At 41.2% G+C, this 18,126-nt stretch overlaps 1 protein-coding gene across 1 annotated transcript in view; it reads right to left on the bottom strand.

Annotated features, from left to right (window-relative positions):
- The window catches only part of MSH2 (mutS homolog 2), a 50,215-nt gene extending 34,479 nt beyond the window's left edge, over window positions 1-15,736 (bottom strand). Inside the window, exons 1-5 of the mRNA XM_035903654.1 lie at window positions 15,587-15,736; window positions 14,898-15,176; window positions 14,419-14,565; window positions 13,168-13,317; window positions 10,733-10,866 (exon numbers count right to left, since the gene is read on the bottom strand). Coding sequence (XP_035759547.1) covers window positions 10,733-10,866; window positions 13,168-13,317; window positions 14,419-14,565; window positions 14,898-15,176; window positions 15,587-15,706 — 830 coding nt within the window. The 5' untranslated portion in view covers window positions 15,707-15,736. The remainder of the gene's footprint in view (window positions 1-10,732; window positions 10,867-13,167; window positions 13,318-14,418; window positions 14,566-14,897; window positions 15,177-15,586) is intronic.
- Window positions 15,737-18,126: the final 2,390 nt, after the last annotated feature.

The following is an 18,126-nucleotide window of genomic DNA, read 5'->3' as shown; positions in this document are numbered from 1 at the left end:
CACCCTACATGAATTCCTGCATATACCATTTGAGTATTATGTCAAAGCACAGAGATAGAAAATTAAAGCCCTGAGATTAAATCAGGGGTACCAGGCACAAAATAACTATTTTCTAGAACACTCAAGCAAAGCTTTGGAAGCTGTTAGGTATTGACTGTAAGGCTGCAAGCTAATGAGCTCGGAATAAAAAAAACAAAACCAAAACCAAACAAACCCCCAAACAACAGGATTCTCACAAAAAGCATCATTAACTCCAATATAATGTCTCCTTCCCCAAAGATACTTAGTGCATCTTATTTATTCTGAAATAGGTTACACATAATTCGCTTTTTTTGCACAAGTGTTTAGACATATTCCAACCCCAGCTGATTCGGCAAGGTAAAGAAGAAAACAATTCTTCAGCAGAAAAACAAAATCTTGGGTCTTATCCTTGCCAGCAAGGTATCACTTGATGCAATTGAGATCTTGCTCCCGAAGCAGGCTGCTGCAACAGCAATATTTTTAGACCCTGAAGGGAGGGAGTGCCTGGCACCATTCTGAAGCATACGCAAATAAAGCGGCAGCACACCAGCAGAGCTCGCTTTGCCCCCCCTAGCCAGAAAGCATGTCAAAGCAAAGAACCGCAGGGCTCTGAGGCACGGACACAAGCTCCCTACGATGAAAAGTAGGAGAAGCAGAAAGGAAACATTTTTTTCTTCATTTACAAGGCAAGGCGGGCAGCGCTCGTGGTGGTACTACCACACACCTATCTCTTCCCACGGCCAAGAGCCGCAGGCTGCAAGCTGTGCTGCGGAGCAATCAGGAGAGGGATCTTCAGCAGCATTTCTGCAGGCAGGTTATGACCACAGCTTGTCAAGGGTCCCACTGTTTCTCTCCAGATAGGACGGAAGGCCAGCTATGCCCTGCAGCAGGGACCCAAAGAGGCATCTCCCTCCCACCACCAAGTTCACTTGGCTATTGGGACTGCTTCACGCTCCCATGGCAGACCAGCCCTGCTCCACAAGACTTGGGTCCTGAAAATACGAAAAAATTTAAAGCAAGTAGTGTTGTTCCTGTCCATATTCTAAAGCAACTTTCATACACCTGTGCATCCAACCTACACAATCACCCCAGCCACAGTTAAAAGTGAAACCAAGCATCTTATTTCCCATGCCACGGCCTGGGTATGTCACTTACAGTAAAAGCCAGCTATCCAAGTTACAGAAAAGGAAAATAAACCTTCACTTACATTTCTCCAAAGTTATGTTTCTCAAATAAAAGTAAAGTTTATTTAATTATTACTGAGAACTGCCATTCGGACTAGAGTAACAGCACTATTTAGATTTGATTCACCAGAATTATTACCCTTAAAGAATTAAACAGCTCCACAGAAGAGGAGCTGGGATAAAAAGTGAAAACTCACACCTTACAGCAACCTGCTACTTCACAAAATGAGAAACACTGTTTCCAACTTTTAAACACTTATGCTTACTGAAGAAAAAACATACAGAAGATCCATCAGCAAAGTTGAATTTTGAATGTAAGATGTTTTACACGGCAAATCCTCTCCCACCGCAAAACCCCAGTACAACCTTGCTGGACTAAATGGTCTCTTACCCTGAAGGAACTTTACAGACAAAAGTAGTAAGAGGATATTTCAATAAAACAAGATTCTCTAAGTATCTCCTAAACACTTTGGCAGAGACATGTTTTCTGTCTTTACCAGCGTTACAAGCAACTTGATTTATTATTTCCATGCATACATTATTTTTAATAAAATTTCCATAGTCTGTCTTCTGCAGGAGTTAAAAAATATTCAAGTAGCATCTTCACAGTGAATTTGTCAGAAAGGCAGCAGGTTTATTGAGCAATGGTAGTGAACAACTCCATTCCACAGATTCAAACACTTTTCCAAGTTGAGGATAGGCAGATATCCAATTTACCCTCCTGTAGTAAGTTTGGTAATCCAACTCACAATATAAATTAATTAACGTAAGCTCTAAAAAAGTCAAGATACCAAGAGAAAGCAAACACTTACAAGCCAGATCATTAAATCTGAAGAACAGGTTTTTGGTATTGCTTGATCTGCATTTGAGAAGATGTTAATCTCCTCATGTTTATGATGATAGCAGGTCATGGACCAGCTGTGGAGGAGCAAAAGGATTAATTTTAGATGGCAACTTTCCCCTCACTTTTTCATGGATTAGTTTTCATCAGTGAACAAACCAAATTATTCTGTAGCTTTCAGACCAAAAAAAGGGAGCAGCAGGAGCTGAAGGCCAGAAAGGGGACATGGGATTGCCCCTTTTGGCAACTGCCTAGTTTTACTGGATTAGACGCTATACTACATTACACCCTTGATTATTTTAGCATGCTTCAGTCCCCATCAAAAGATGAACCAAGCAGCTACACAAACACGAGTGCCAGTGCCATAACAAGGGAACTGGTGATAAGCCAGAGTCAGGGAAGCAGGACTACACCTTCTGATAAAAATAGTTACAGTGTCAGCGAACTATAAAACAATTCTCTGTCACAGGTTGCTGCATGATGCATAAGAGTCAAAACTAAACTAAAAAACTTCACACTGAATTCTGACCACTGAAGACCAAGGAAATCCTACATACAGAACAGATAGTGCGAACAAGTGTCAAGGACATGAAGGCGAAAATAGCCTAAGTTAAATAAAGACAAGAACAACCAGTTTCACATGCCTTTTTTTTGTTTGGTTTTTTTTAAACAATGCCATTCCACCAACATAGTATTTAGGCTTCTGGAAAAAAAAATGGCCATCCTCTAAGAATTACTAATAAACCACTATTTCTTATATGATAACAAAGAACAACGGAGATGGCAGAGGAAGAACTTGAGTACCGTACAGTCATGGGCAAGTTCGTAAACTCCATACAGTGAAACTGCCCCACCCAAAACTTTCCAGAGAAACTGGGGATGGAAGGCAGCTAAGGCCACTTCTCAGCATAATGCCTCACACTGCAGAGTCTTGTGCCAGCCTTCCTTTTTAATTAAATACAGCATTTGGGGATGCAGTGATAAAAACAATATTACTGCATGGTCTTCAAAGGCTAGAGACAGTTGAGGAAAATTTCCATTTTTTTTTTTCCTAAGTGTTTTATTCCTTGCAAGTTTCCATACATTTTTAAAATTAAGAGGTTATGTTTATTACACTCCATCAACACTAATACTCTTCTAAATTGCTAACCTGTGTGTTTCCCTACACTAGTGCAGACTAAGAACATACTGAACAAGTTCTATTTCTTTGCCATAAAAAACAAGTATTTCTTCATTTGCATTCATTCTGTACAGAGGAGAAACTCAAAACTACATGTAAACAAAACATTAAAGACTTTTACAACCCTTATACATGACAAACAAAATTAAATTACAAGTCAAGGCAAAATTACCTTGCCAAGAGCTTCCACTGCAGTTTCCTAACATGCCACCTTTCTAATGTTTGTGGTTATAAATTAAACAGAGCAGAAACAATAATATATTCACTGTTCTTTCAAGAATATACCATATTCCTGTATACAGTGTTCAAATTAGTGACCACCAAGGATACTGCGACAAACGAGAGCGCTTTGCACAGGTACATAGTAAAAGTTTTCATATGGTCACACTCTTTAACTGGAAACTTAATTAACTTAGGGCTGTGATTTTAAAAAAAAAAAAAAAAAATCCTGAATAATTAAACACAGATTCTAAGTAAAATTTAAGTACTGCAGTAATTACCATCCACCTCCTCTTGGCAGGCTGAGAGCAAAAGAACAGTATGGCAGCTACAGATTCCCATCTCCCTAAATAAATAGCGATTTGATTATTTCTTAAAAATCTGAAAACCAATTTGACATTTCAACTAAATTTTAGTTTAACTTTCATTTCCCTTGAGCCTCAAAATTCAGATGCAAAAGAAACTGACTAAAAGCTTAATCCTTCTATTTATTTTGCACCAAGTGAGGACTTGTCAGGATGAAGTGGGCGAGCTGGAAGTATCAACCAGGAGATACTATGACTACCTGCTCCAGTGCTGTACCACTGAATGCCACCTATAATTTACAGATTTGCAATGCTGATTGCTGATCCTTGACCTAGAGGATAAACGGTTTGGATAACGTGTGGAATACAAACAGCTTTTAGGCACTTCTCCAGCTGAAACAGCAACACTGTCTTTCCCACACCTGAGGGTGACATGAGTCTTTTTTCAGCTCTTATTTACATCCCTTCCTTCCCTCCTCAAACAAAAAACCTAAAAATAAGTCTCTTGCAACACAAGAATCTAAGCTTTTTAATAGGTTTCAGGCGCCTGGGATTTTGATGGCAAGTCCTTCCTAAACGTGGCCTATGTGACATATGCTTGACTAGTAGAGATTTTGTTTAACATTTCTAGGCAGCATTCACTGTCAACCTCAGTTTTACAAACAAACACAAATGAAAATACAGATTATCTACTAGTTTTGAAAATAGTAAACCTAGATGAATGGAGAGGAGAGGGCTAAACCAGCAGCATTGAGAGCTTCAAGCTCTAAACATTTCTCTAGGGGACTTAAGAGATGATAACTTTTGGAATGACAAAGGTGACATTTTTCTAACATTTCTAGAGGCTTACTGCGAAGCCAACACCATTTTTACGTCACTGGAACAACTCCTTTCATGCAAAATATTTATTGCATCATGATCTGAGTGACAATAACAAATCACACTTCTGTCTTCCAACTAGCTCAGATTCAACCTGTATTTCAGAAGCTTCTTTACAGGCATTAGGGGCACTCCCAGCATTTAAAGTGCATTTTAATTAACCCATTTAGACAAATGTCCAAGTCAGTCACATTCTCCCCTCCCTTACTGAGGACGCAGGCCACCACCTACTAATTTAACTGCCTGAAATCAGTCTGTGAAGCAGTACTGACCTGTACTTGGAAAAGTACCGAAGGTCCTTCCAGAGTTGCTAACCACAATGACAGAAGCAACAAAGCCTATCTGCAATGCTCTGCAGGGACAGCTGCAGGTTAGAAAAGAACACAAAAGTAGGGAAAACCTATCGCAGAACAATCTACGTTGGAAGGGAACTCGGGGCCTCTAGTTCCAGCCCTTGCTCAAAACAAGGCTAATTTCAGTTGAACACTGAACAAGAACAGAGATCCCTCCATCTCTCTCAGCGCACATTCCAGAGTCTCACCATCCCCACGGTGAAGATTTTTTTTTCCTTTATATCCAGCTGTAGGGTCCTTTGGTGAAGCTGGTGTCTGTTTTGCCTCGTGCTTTTGCTGTGTCTTTGCAAGAAGTGCCTGGCTTCACCTTCTCTCTGACTCCCACCCACTAGAGAGCTAAGACCAGCAGTTAGGCCTGTCCCTTAGGCATCTCTTCTCCAGGCTACAAACCCAGCGCCCTCAGCCTCTCCTCATACACCACGTACCGCAGACCACGATCCTGCTCAGACCCTTTCCGCTGGACCAGCTCCTGTTTGTCCATCTGCCTGTACGGCAAAGCCCCACACTGGATACAGTACCCCAGATACAGCCTCACAGCTACCAAGCAGATGTGAACCACCATGTTCCTCCACCTGTTCTTAACTAGCAGAGCCCAGTGCGTGGTCACCCTTCACCACTGCAAGGGCACACTGCCAACTTGTCTGCCAGAACGTGCAAAGATGCAAGTTTCGCAAGGTGGTTCAAGTCCTCCAACAGAGCCAGGGCCTACGATCATGTTTCTTCCTATTGTCTCAAGGTGGCTTTGTCCACTTCTTCATCTTGACGGGGCAGGTGTGCTGCAGATGCTCACCATAACATCCCCCCACCTTGCCCATCCCATAATCCTGGCTGGGAAGCTCTTGATGGGTCTGCTGCTCTCTATGCAGCAGAGCTCTCTGTGCATTCAGGCCATAGCCCTGCAGAAAAAACAAGCCCTCCATCTTCTTTGCCCAGCCTTCGTAAAGAGCGTGCACTACAGCACTCCGGTTGCTTGACCACATTTCTGCGACCCGAGGGAGATCATGGGCCTGCACACAGACTTCTCATTTCACCTGGCCTTTTCTCACCCCGCGGTGCATTCACGTGCACCCGAGGTGATCCCCCCCAATCCCACAGCTTCTGAGCTATCCCATATGCATTACCCCACCCTCTCCCTCCATTTCCCTGCTAGAGAAAGCGCATGTTAGGTTAACTTATTACTAAATAAAGCCCTGTAAAGGCACTCAAGCCTGCCTACACTAGGTAGCAACAAGTTGCTTGCTTTTTTTTTTTTTTTAAACAAGCTGCTACTTTGTCATTCAAGACTGATTCATGGGAATGTTCTACAAACTTGGAAATTTTACCCTGCTAGCCATTGATTCACCTCAAACTTCCTAAATCTATTACTTTCTGTCTCTGCTAGAGATATGACTGGTTTCTACAATCTGGCCCCCATGCAGCACAGTATTTAGGAATGCAAGAGAAAAAGCTCAAAACTGGCTTGTATCAGAGCAAGTGATGTTACAGTAGAGCCTGTAACTCCTCTGGAATGGAGACCCCTGCGCCTTTCCTACTACAGGACTAAAAAAATCAGCTGGAATTTCATATTTGTGCTATGCATAAGTGTCAGAGTTTCCCCCAAAACATAGGAAAAAATAAATATATACAGCACAAGTTCCCTTCTCAGGGCACAACAAGCAGTATTTTACATTGTGCCATGTTTCTCAAGACTTTCCAGAATCTGAAAAAGAAACATTATACCCCAAAGTTTCTTATTTTATTACAGTCAATTGTGTTATGCAATTAATAGATGTATTTGCATTTCCTGTCCCTGCAACTACATTTTAATTTCAGAATAAGGCAAGGAGCAAGAACCTCGTGTGCTTGCCTTCTGGACACACCACATGAGAGAAGCAGGGCTGTATCTTGTATGCTTATGACTGATAATTTTTTTTTCCATCATGGAAAACCAGCTAGACATGGGCAGAACCCCACATCTTTCAAGACAGACAAGTACCAGGAACCCCTGTTTTCTCGGTTCTCATTAGGAGCTGTTCCAGCAGATAAACATTATTTTATCTGAAGCATAGGCACTATGTACATTAATTTGGGTTGTTACTGTATCTATGGTTAATATGGACTAGTGACATAACAGCGTGTTCTATTTATCCAAAAATGTTAACACCACATTGCAGGTTACAAACTACTGCAAGATGGTCCACTTAGCTCCAAAAGATAACTTGCACCATCTACAGGTCCTAGCAGAGGGGTGCAAGAGCCTAACTTCCAAGGTTTTTAAATAAACAAGTCAGACATCCATTCTACACTACCGGAATGAAAGTTAAGTCAAAATACCTCCTGACTTAGCAAAACAACAGGCTTACTCCAAAACACCGTCATCTAACATCAGTCCAACGTGGGTAGTTTAGCCCAGTTTGATAAGAAGCTTGCACTGGTTAGTGTTAAATGGGGTACTTTAACGTGGCACACTTATACTCAGTAACTCACCTTGATGACAAAGGAAGCACTGCTTTTCTGTGAATAGTAAAGTCCAGATATTTCCTTCTCAAAGTATCTATATGCTCTGATTTGCAGTTTGTAATTCTTAAAACAGCCACTACATACAGTAGACAATATAGAAAATAACTTGGCAACTGCCAATCTTCCCAAAGGTATTTGAATCTGTCGGTACATCTCATCAGTCCCACTAACAGCTTCTCCTATTATGCTTGTTCCTTTGGATTAAAAAAAGAACAGCCCTACACGCTTTGAACACCATTAAGATTGGGAAGATGGCACACCAGCAGTTTACGAGTAAAATACATTGCTTTTATCCCAAAGCCAGAGAACTACATTCAAAGTAGCACTTGAAAGCAGCTTGAACGCATTAAGATGGGCTTAGCTACGCTGCTGTTTCATCACACAACACAGCCAGGACAACCAGATGATCAGGCCCAGTCAACATAGGTTTATGAAAGGCAGATCCTGCTTGACTGACCTGATCTCCTTCTATGACAAGGTAACCTGTTTAGTGGACAAGGGAAAGGCTGTGGATGTGTACCTGCACTTTAGCAAAGCCTTTGACACCATTTCCCACAGCATTTTGCTGGAGAAACCGGCTGCCCATGGTCTGGACAGGCATACTCTTGGCTGGGTAAAAAACTGGCTGGATGGCAGAGTCCAAAGGGTGCTGGTGAATGGAGTTAAATCCAGTCGGAGGCCAATCACAAGTGGTGTTCCCCAGGCAAGGCCAAGTGCTTGGTCCTGCACTTTGGTCACAACCCCATGCAGCGCTACAAGCTTGGGGAAGAGAGGCTGGAAAGCTGCCCAGTGGAAAAGGATCTGGGGGTGCTGGTCAAGAGCCGTCTGAATATGAGCCAGCAGTGTGCCCAGGTGGCCAAGAGGGCCAACAGCATCCTGGCTTGTATCAGGAATAGTGTGGCCAGCAGGAGCAGGGAAGTCATCCTCCCCCTGTACTCAGCACTGGTGAGGCTGCACCTCGAATACTGTGTCCAGTTTTGGGCCCCTCACTACAAGAAGAACATTGAGATGCTGGAACATGTCCAGAGAAGGGCAACCAAGCTGGTGAGGGGTCTGGAGCACAAGGCTGATGAGGAGCGGCTGAGGGAACTGGGGTTGTTTAGCCTGGAGAAGAGGAGACTGAGGGGAGACCTTATTGCCCTCTACAACCACCTGACAGGAGGGGGTAGTGAGGTGGGTGTTGGTCTCTTCTCCCAGGTAACAAGTGATAGGACAAGAGGAAATGGCCTCAAGCTGTGCCAGGGCAGGTTTAGATTGGACATTAGGAAAAATTTCTTCACCAAAAGGGTTGTTAAGCATTGGAACAGGCTACCCGGGGAAGTGGTTGACTCCCCATCCCTGGAGGTATTTAAAAGATGGGTAGACGTGGTGCTTAGGGACGTGGTTTAGTAATGGACAGGTACGGTTGGACTCTATGATCTCAAAGATCTTTTCCAACCAAATGATTCTGTGATTCTATTAATAAATTGAAAAGCATGACTATAGTATTTCAGCGTCCTTAAATACGGATTAAAACGAACTACTTTTAAGAAATTGCAACCCCGATGATTCTGTGGCTGGGCAAGATACAGGAGGGTATCAATGGATCTCTTTCAACCTTGTAACGCTTGGATTCACAAACTTTTACAAGCTTCACTAAGAGCTTAACTCCATTGAATTACTCCCCTCCTCCCTTAAATATAGCTTTTCCTAAATGCAGTCAACATTAGCGATACAGAATCACAAGACAAAATGTGGAGATGATCATAACCTCTACAAAACAGGTAAGGTGACATTTTTTGACTATAATTTAACCCCAGCTTTATAAAGAAAACACTGTCTCTCTTCCAAACTTGCAGGACTTCTGATGCACAGTAATGAGCAAGGAAGTCCAATACAAAAGCTAAAATTTCCAATATTTACTTTGACATAAGGAAACTACAAATGGGAGTAATAACTTTCAAAATCTTAAGACCAATATAACCATAAAATTAAAGTTGGCTTAGATTTTAGGATCCAAAACTGACAGAAACAGATGATCCTGAGCACATAATCAAGGACTAATGATGAAAGCTCTTGTAACACACATGAGAATAAAATACAACATTCAATAAACCTGGGAACAAATATTTCAGTGGCACATTAGTAACATTTCTAGGTGTGCTCTGATAAGTTACTTGGTACCATTCTGTAAATTATTAGAGAAAGTAGAAAAATTCGTTGAAGAGAAGCAGAATAACTCAGTCTCTACAAACCTAGAGAGAAAACTACTCTTCACATAACTTGTTTAAACGTCACTGTGCCCAAGCCAAAATTTCTTTTTTGGTAGTAGTGATCTGTGCTAAAGCCCAACAGCATATACATACCTGTAATGCCTTACTGAAGTATGAGTCTTAGAGAAGGTATCAAAATTAAATTCAGTTTTCTGGCCTCTTCTGCTTTGTCAAGATACACATTAACATACATTTTGCGATGCATTAACCTGCTGTTCACTTGAGTTGTATGAAGTTTAGTTTTAGATGATAAGAATATAGCTATATTTAGCACAAGTTTTAAAAAAGAGTAACTTCTGTTTGCATGGTGAACATAATCAAGAGATAAACACACACACAGTAGGAATACAAACTGCAGTTTTCTTGAAGGACTGAGAATTATCTGCACATTCTCAGCAGAGATTTCCCAGATTCTCTAAGGCTTTTATGGACAGATACTGCTATCTACTGGGAGGGCAGACATATGGTGACCGGCAGCAGTATGGAAGAGCAAGAAAGAAAAGGACCACTCATATTTGGGCCACAATATTTAGGCAAGATATGGTAAGAGTGCCCACCTGCAAAGACAATTTTTTCTGGAAATAGTCACTACTGCTTAATTGTTTGGGTGTTTCGTTGATTTTTTTTTAATTGGTAAACTGAAAATGACATAAAAATATTATTACACAGACTTGAGCATTTGCAGTATGAATAATAATTAGGAAGTGGCTGCTACATTGCTTTAGCCTATAGCATGAATCATTTCACCACCTAAACATATCATACCTCCTCTTTAAAATGTCATAATTGTAAAAAGCATTTAATCTAACAGTAACCTGTCAATTTGCATGTCACGGGAAGTTTTCTGCTCTGTTTAACTACAGTGTGTTAGAGGATAGCACACAAACACCTCCAACCACCCTTATTTCTTGGTTGCAGTATTTTGCGCTTAAAAAGAATGAGCCTTCTTTAACATAGTTACTAAGTTGTGTAAGTCTATCAAACACATCATACTGTTACCTTTCTTCAATTCTATTCTTGTCCATAAGTGGTTGTTTGATCCACTGGTTAACTAGTCTTTGTCCTTGAGGGGTTCTGCATTTATTTAGTAAACCAGCCAGCGACTGTGCAGTGTTAGCATTTTCCACAGAACTCTGGAAAGGACAAACAAACAATTAGTGAAGCTTACTGACACCCACTGAACAGCACTCAACTTTGCTCCCTAGGAACAGATCGGTGTTTCTTCTGTATTGAATTGACACCCACCAAAAAAAGCAAATGAAACAGCACAGCATTAATGCACTTACACTCTGGTCCCTGGAACATGGCGAACAAGGAATAGGTTTCTCCATTTTGAAACTACCTGACTGAACAAGAAAGTTAGAAACATACCTAGTCACTAGGCAGTTTGCCCTTTGAATAGGAAAAGTGGAAATATACCTAGATATTTGCTAGTTTGCCCTTTGTAAGATCAAAAAATAGTGGTCCTGTCCATCCAAAAAAGCAGCAAGAAAGACTTGCCTTCAAGGGTTTTGGCTGGAGATCTTTGCGGAGCGCTGGGGGATGCAAGGACACAACAGAATGAGGCAATGGGAGAAAACAGAGTCATCCAAATTCTCTCAAGCTTCCCCAGATCATCTTTGGAGTACTATAAACATCTCTAAACTGACTCTGTTCAGATTATAGTTTACTATCTATAATTTAAGTTTACTATCTATAATTTAGGGTTAATATTAACTGGACTCAAGACAGCCTTTGGGGCATTTTTCTTGGGGTTTTGTTTGGGGTTTTTTTCACAAACAGCTAGGAAGCAAAAATTTCATTTAACATTGAAAAACAGCAAACAAGCTTGTTTCAACTCTTAACTTTGCGATTAAAATCTCAACCTTCTCTATCAAAGAACACTTGCAGTTACCACAGCAGGCAAGCATTCAACCAGGAGCAGGTCTGGATGCCTGTAAACAACTGGGACGTAGAACTAGCATCACCACAACAGCAAGAAGGTATACCAACACATTTAACTCCTGGAAAATCTCATCTAGTGCCTATTTTTAGTGTTCTGGACAGAATTACGTATGAAAAACTTCTGAACCCCAGGAAGTGTCACAGAATACATATATTATACATGAATAACCTACTTTAGCACACCTGAGTTTGAAGGCTACTGTTCCTTGTAATCAACTCCACCAGCTGCACCATATGAACTTTACCTACATACCTCACAGAGCAACTCAAATTACAAAATATTTTTTTGCCTTTGCTTTAGTGCTGGCCCAAAAACCTCCCCAGAGACAGCCTGCCACACAGGCAACAATGCAGCTTCCTGCTACAGCAAACCCTTTGTTCCAAAGCTCACAACAGCCCCTAAAGACAGACATGGCAGCGTATTTCCTATCACAAAACATGTAATGCCTGCAAGGAATTATAAAGGGATGCAGCTAAGACAGCGTTGAACTTCCATAAAGCCTGAGAAGAGATATAATTTTTGCTTCATCCCCTAGACAGTGGCACCGTATCAGAAAATTAAAAAAAATTTAAAAAAAATCGGAGCATCTCCCTCCAGGGTTAACCAGCTCAGATGCTGAATATAGGCTTTTTTCCTCCAGGAATCCCCTTAAGGTAAACAGGGGACCGTATCTGTGATTTCTTCCTATAAACCTGAAACTCAAGCGGGTTAGCTCCAAGCAAAGATCACTAAGCAGCGTTTACTAACATGAAAACAAAAGAGGAAAGCTGATATAACACACCACTTTTGAGTCCACATTTTCCTACAACTATAAAAAGGGGCAAAGCAGAAAAACAGACACGGTGGGAGGTATGGAGGAGACTGGTAACCTGCTTGGATTTGCAGAAAATGTGCATAAAAAGTAAAATTGACCCTGGCCAGTTAGCACACCATGGTGCTTTCAGAATGTTCTTAAGTATTGTCCTGTTCATTGCCGTGCCTGCTGCAGCCAGCCCTCCCTTTTCATCCACAGCAGTGCTCCTGCCATATGCTTCCTGTTCCCCAACACCACCTAACTCAGGCTTCTATTCCCTTTCCCAAAGCCAGCACTACTATATAAAGCAACTGTGCTTTGGAGTTCCCTATCACAACACAAAACTACAGAACTCTCCTCCCCTCCCACACCCCAAGTCTGCTCCTGACACTGCAGATGCGAAACTAAAAACTCTGAGCAAAACCAAGGAAAGACAAAGCATTCCCCCCCACTGCTTAGCCAGGCTCCTCAGCAGCTCTTCCACATTCAAAGTAAGCTGACAAAAACCAAAAGAGGCACTAACAGTGGTTAACTGCTTAAAACACACTGTACAGGAGTAGCTGAAAACAAAGCTAAAATGTAGAAGTTGCCATTAGTCAGGATCTGTGGTGTTGAGATTGGGCAGTCAGGCTACTTATCAAGCAGCTAAATAAGTATATTGCAAAGCACTTACCAATTCAAGTGCACATTCCTTACCTGAAAAAGGTTGAGGGCTTGAACAGCTGCATTATCTAGAACCATATATTGACTAAGATCAAAAGCGGTCAGTTCAAATTGTCCAAAATTAGACTCATCTGACAGCAACTCTAAAAACTTGATAATGGCTGACAAAGACGAAACAGCAACCTGAAGTTTAAAACAAAATAAAATGCAGCACATTCTAGTTAGAAACACTCCTGAATCAGGGACTATTTAATAAATGCCCCTAGAAAATTACAGACTTTAAGCCACATCAATTCCAGCAGGGCTCTGAGAGACTCATTCTGTTTGACAAGACTTCATTTTCATAGGGACCTTCTATGGCACTGTCTTTCTAGGTAGGTGGAAGCACAACGAACTAGACATTTGCATAATCTGATAAATAAAATGTGAAGTGCATGCCTCTCCAGCTTTCCAAAGCTTTTATCAGGATGTTTCTGGCTCAGGCTTACAAACAAGTTACTGCAGATAAATGAGATATCATGGATCATCTCAGGGCATGGTTTCAGGGTTAGTTTTCAGCCAGAACAAGGATCTGATCTGTCTCCCTGCATGGCATTACAAATGCTAGTGCCAGCACAAAAGAGAGGCACAGCAGCACAACTGACTTATTCAGCTACAACACGCTTCAAACAATTTTAATCTGTTACGAAATCACACATTAAGGGAGAACAGCTCCATACCTTACACCTGCAGTGAGCATCAGCAGTGAAGGGCATTTTAAAACATGTTTATCTCAAGCAAATTACCTCTTGTTTGCAGCTAAGAACAAACATGCAGGCACTACATTGCATGATTTAAGCCATAAGATGATATAAAACACAAAAATATTATCATAAACATTACTTTGTTTTCAAATGCCAATTTTCCTGTCATGCAAAATAATCAAAGTATTGTATTTCAGTCCTTAGGCCAGACAGATTATGAATAGGAAGCACCTCTAACACACAGGCTATTTGCTTACCAGAGTTTACTACTTTAAAGAGGTAAGCAAAGGGTTGTCTCATTTTTTTTCCAGGACTGCTGAAATCCAAATTTGACACAGACTCAAGCTGAGCAGAACTGCTAAACGCTTCAGCAAGAATGTAGCTTAATATTCCACGGGTTGTACAATATACTTTCCCAGAAGTATGGGAATCCAGAATAAAACAGGACCAGCAAGGACAGAGGAGATCACCTCACAGCATGTGCGCACACCACTCTGCTTCTAAAAAAACAGGAGCACGTTAAACATTGCTCTGTGCTCACCTGCTTTTCCATCTCTGGCAATGCTGCACTATTCATTTGTTCTTCTTTTTTTGATTTTAACAAGCGATTGAGATCCTGAACAATATCTTTAGTGGTGAAGTCCGCCTTCTTCCTGTCTGTAATCAGGATTCCTCCCCTCTGAATGACCTGTCATCCATAAACACACACAGTTATCAATTACTTTCAATACACAAGGGACAGATGTTCATCACAGAAGCAAACCCTGAAGAGATATTTATTTACTGTTAGGTTGCAGAGAAAAGAATGACAGATTTTACCCTTAGAACAACTTTTGCTGATTAAAATGCAAATGAGTCAACAGACAAATCATACATTTTGGATGCATAAATCGAAACTTCTTCCAGTTAACACATACTGCTCCTTCATTTTTCCGTAAATCATGGAGCCTAGCTAGTAAGCTAAAATACAGCTTTTTAGATAAAGTTTTGTCTAACTATAAGCCACAATGGTTCCCTTACTTGTCGTAGTTTTCCCATCTCTCCTGCAGTCTCTCCTCCTGGTAGCACACACTCCTTCGGTCCCAGTTGAACCAGTAGGGCTTCAAGGTTTGAGAACTGATCATTATCTGGAAACTCACAGACACTCAGTTTTCTCAGCGTAGTGTCGACATACCCCACTCCTACTACTCTTTGTCCATCGGCAGTAGACAGCTTAACCCCCACAACCCCAATGGCCGTTGACATATCATTGTTGGCAAAGAGAACTTCCTCAAACTGGGCGAGATTTCCTGGAGAACCCTATTTAAAAAGGAAATACACTTTTAAATTAAGAGTGGGTATATACACACATACTTTTTTATTTTCTCTAATAAGGACAATAACTGATAAAACTAAGTACTGAATAGTCCATTAATATAAACCATACAGGTGTTCTATCTTTTTAACCATTAAAATTTTACATACCATCTACACAAAGTGAACTACTTCAGGTTTCCTTTATTTCCCAACCCACAGCAAAGATACAGAACAAGCTCTACCAGCCTTAGAGCAATAGAAAATAGAGGAATATATAACAGATGGCACAATTTACCATCACACCACCAGCGTCAGTCCTGAAAATCCCAAAACTCCAAGCTGAGGAGCTCAGGGAAGAGTTATGGTTTTTTTTCTTTCATCTCACAATCATAAAGAAAGGTTGAAAATTGTACCTTGTATGCTAAATACCAGTCATTTTCTTTGATAGATTTACTTCCTGCTTTGTTCTTGTAAACTTCAACTCTGTAATGACGAACCAGAAGCAGATCTCTCACAAAAGATTCAAAGTTCATTTTACTAAGCACAACACTCTCAAGCTTCTGAGTTCCTAAAAAAAAAAAAAGAAAAAAGAAATTATGAGATACGTAAATCTTTTCATAAAGTTTATTTTCTGTAATCTAAATCCCCAAGAACAGCCTTCACGAAGGACACTATTCTAATACCAAAGAAACAAACCACAACATTCAACTAGTTAATATTAAGAATGAAGAAAGTATACTCCATACCCAAAAAAACCCCTATGTTCCTTTCCAAATTTCACTGAACCTATACATCCATATATACAAAGAGATCTGTTCCTCTCCCCCTTCCCCTCTCTTTAGAGTATTCTTGATTGGGTTTTCTAATTAATGTTTCAGATTTTAATCTAATGAGTGGTGGAGTAGAAGCCTGCTACAGGTTTTCCTCCTGGATAGCATCTTTCCTTTCCCAGATAAGCCACTTCTCTTGACAGAACAGTCACCCTAGTCACACTCAGAAGGTGGCAAAACACACGTGCCAAGACATTTCCCTTTTATCACAATATATCCTGCAACAACGTATTCTCCAAAAAAGTTTAAAAGTTTACATTAAAACCTAACTTAGGAAGCACCTAATCAACAAACTTCTTGCTTCTGCTCCTATAAGGGTGCAGGCAGATGATGCAGTTGAACAAATTGAATTCTGTACAGCTGTCAAGAGGAGCAATATCACTTCTACCTCCCCACTGCCCCTGCCACCTCTGGCACCAGCCTACTCGCAGAATAAGTCCACTACTAAACAAATTGGGGGGTTGGGTGGGTATACTAAGTTCTCTGCCCGATCAGCAAGCGGAATTAACTCAGACTGGCCTCAGATACATGAGAGCCAGATGAAATAAAGTAAGCACAAGCAATAGATAGTGATTATCACATCCCTCTTTTCAGTAGCATGCCTTCATCACATTTGACACTCTTCCTCCCTTAACATGAAGAATGTTAAACGGCAAATTTCCACACCCGTAAGAACTTATGGGTTTATTTAAAATAAATATTTTTTTAATTTTCTTTCCTCAAATCTTTACTAAGACTTTTTTTTTTTGGAAGTGGGTAAAAAACTAAATCCACATAACTATTTTCTCTTTCCCAGTGCAGAACTGTCCAACAAAACATTTTTCTTTTTTTCAGCTGAGACTACATAATACACTGGGGGGGGGGAAGGGGGGCAGCTGAAGCTGCTATGTGCTTTGAAATCATCCTGAAAGAAAAAGAAAAAAAAAATGTAGTTTTATGCTGACTTTTAGGTGGATATGCTAGATAAAGCTTTAGAGGTTTTAAAGCTGGAGCTAATAGTCACAGGCTTACATCTGCAAAATGTACTCTTAAAAGGAATACAAAAATAATACTGATGCATGTGTTTCTAGTCTGGAAGACATATCAAATTCTACCCTTGAAACTATCAAGCTCTACAACTTCTCCACAAGTTGGTTTTCTTGTGAGGTTTTTTTTGTGATTTTGGGGAGGGGTTGGGTTTGGGGTTTTTTTTTACATAGTAGCTCATCACTCACAACAGAAAGTGAAAAGCATAGGAGAATGTCATTCTCTTTTTAATGCCATTGCACACACACACAAAAAATTCAGTCATAACAAACAGGTTTATTTTGCAAAGCATGAGCCAATAACTTTGCAATATTACGTTCCTCAAGATTAAGGATAATACTAAGGTTTGCCTTAGTAGATAATTTATCTCGATGATCTTACATCCGACATCTGCAAGCTCTGCCGCCTTATACCAAGAGAAAAATAAAAAGCAACAGGGGGTGGATGGAAGAGACTCTTATGCAATACATAATTAAGTGTTATTTACTTTTGCAGGCCATCGTTATTACACTGTTCACCTGCACTACAGAACTGCATGAGCCCTGTTACCCGTTATCACAGAAAATAACCATGCCATCATTTTCCCAAACAGAAATCCACCAATGTGCGGTAAAAAAATGTTATTAACCGCTGTGAGCCTACGCAACGTGTTGTGTTCGACTAACTGTCCGCATCCGACAGCCCCGCGGCACGAGCCGATGTGACGTGCGGCACATACGCAGGACCGTGCCCTCTGCTGCAGATACCTTCCTCCCTACGTTTGTACACCTACGCCTGTCACACGCATCCGACTCGGAGCGGCTACTGGCTGCTGTCGTTTCAAAGCTGCGAGAGGCTGAGGAAGAAAGATTTGCATTCGGTTACGCTTGCTTCCGAGCCGCGATGAACCAGGGCGGACACGAAAAGCCGGAGCCCTCTCAATGCCTCCCCCTTCCCGCAAGCGGAGAGGGCAGCAGCGCGCAGCGCCCCCCACCCCCGGGAGCGGGAAGAAAAACGACGCCACGGAGAAGTTAAGCCCAAAGCAGCCTCGAAACACCACGACTGACGGGGAAAACACACGCAGCGGCCCGACCCGAGTGACACCCCGGGGGCCTCGC

Source organism: Egretta garzetta, unplaced genomic scaffold, assembly GCF_000687185.1.
Source record: "Egretta garzetta isolate BGI_Z169 unplaced genomic scaffold, ASM68718v1 scaffold11, whole genome shotgun sequence".
NCBI classification, from domain to species: Eukaryota; Metazoa; Chordata; class Aves; order Pelecaniformes; family Ardeidae; genus Egretta; species Egretta garzetta.
Note: the sequence above shows the minus strand (reverse complement) of the source record. Positions and strands in the feature narration are given on the sequence as shown.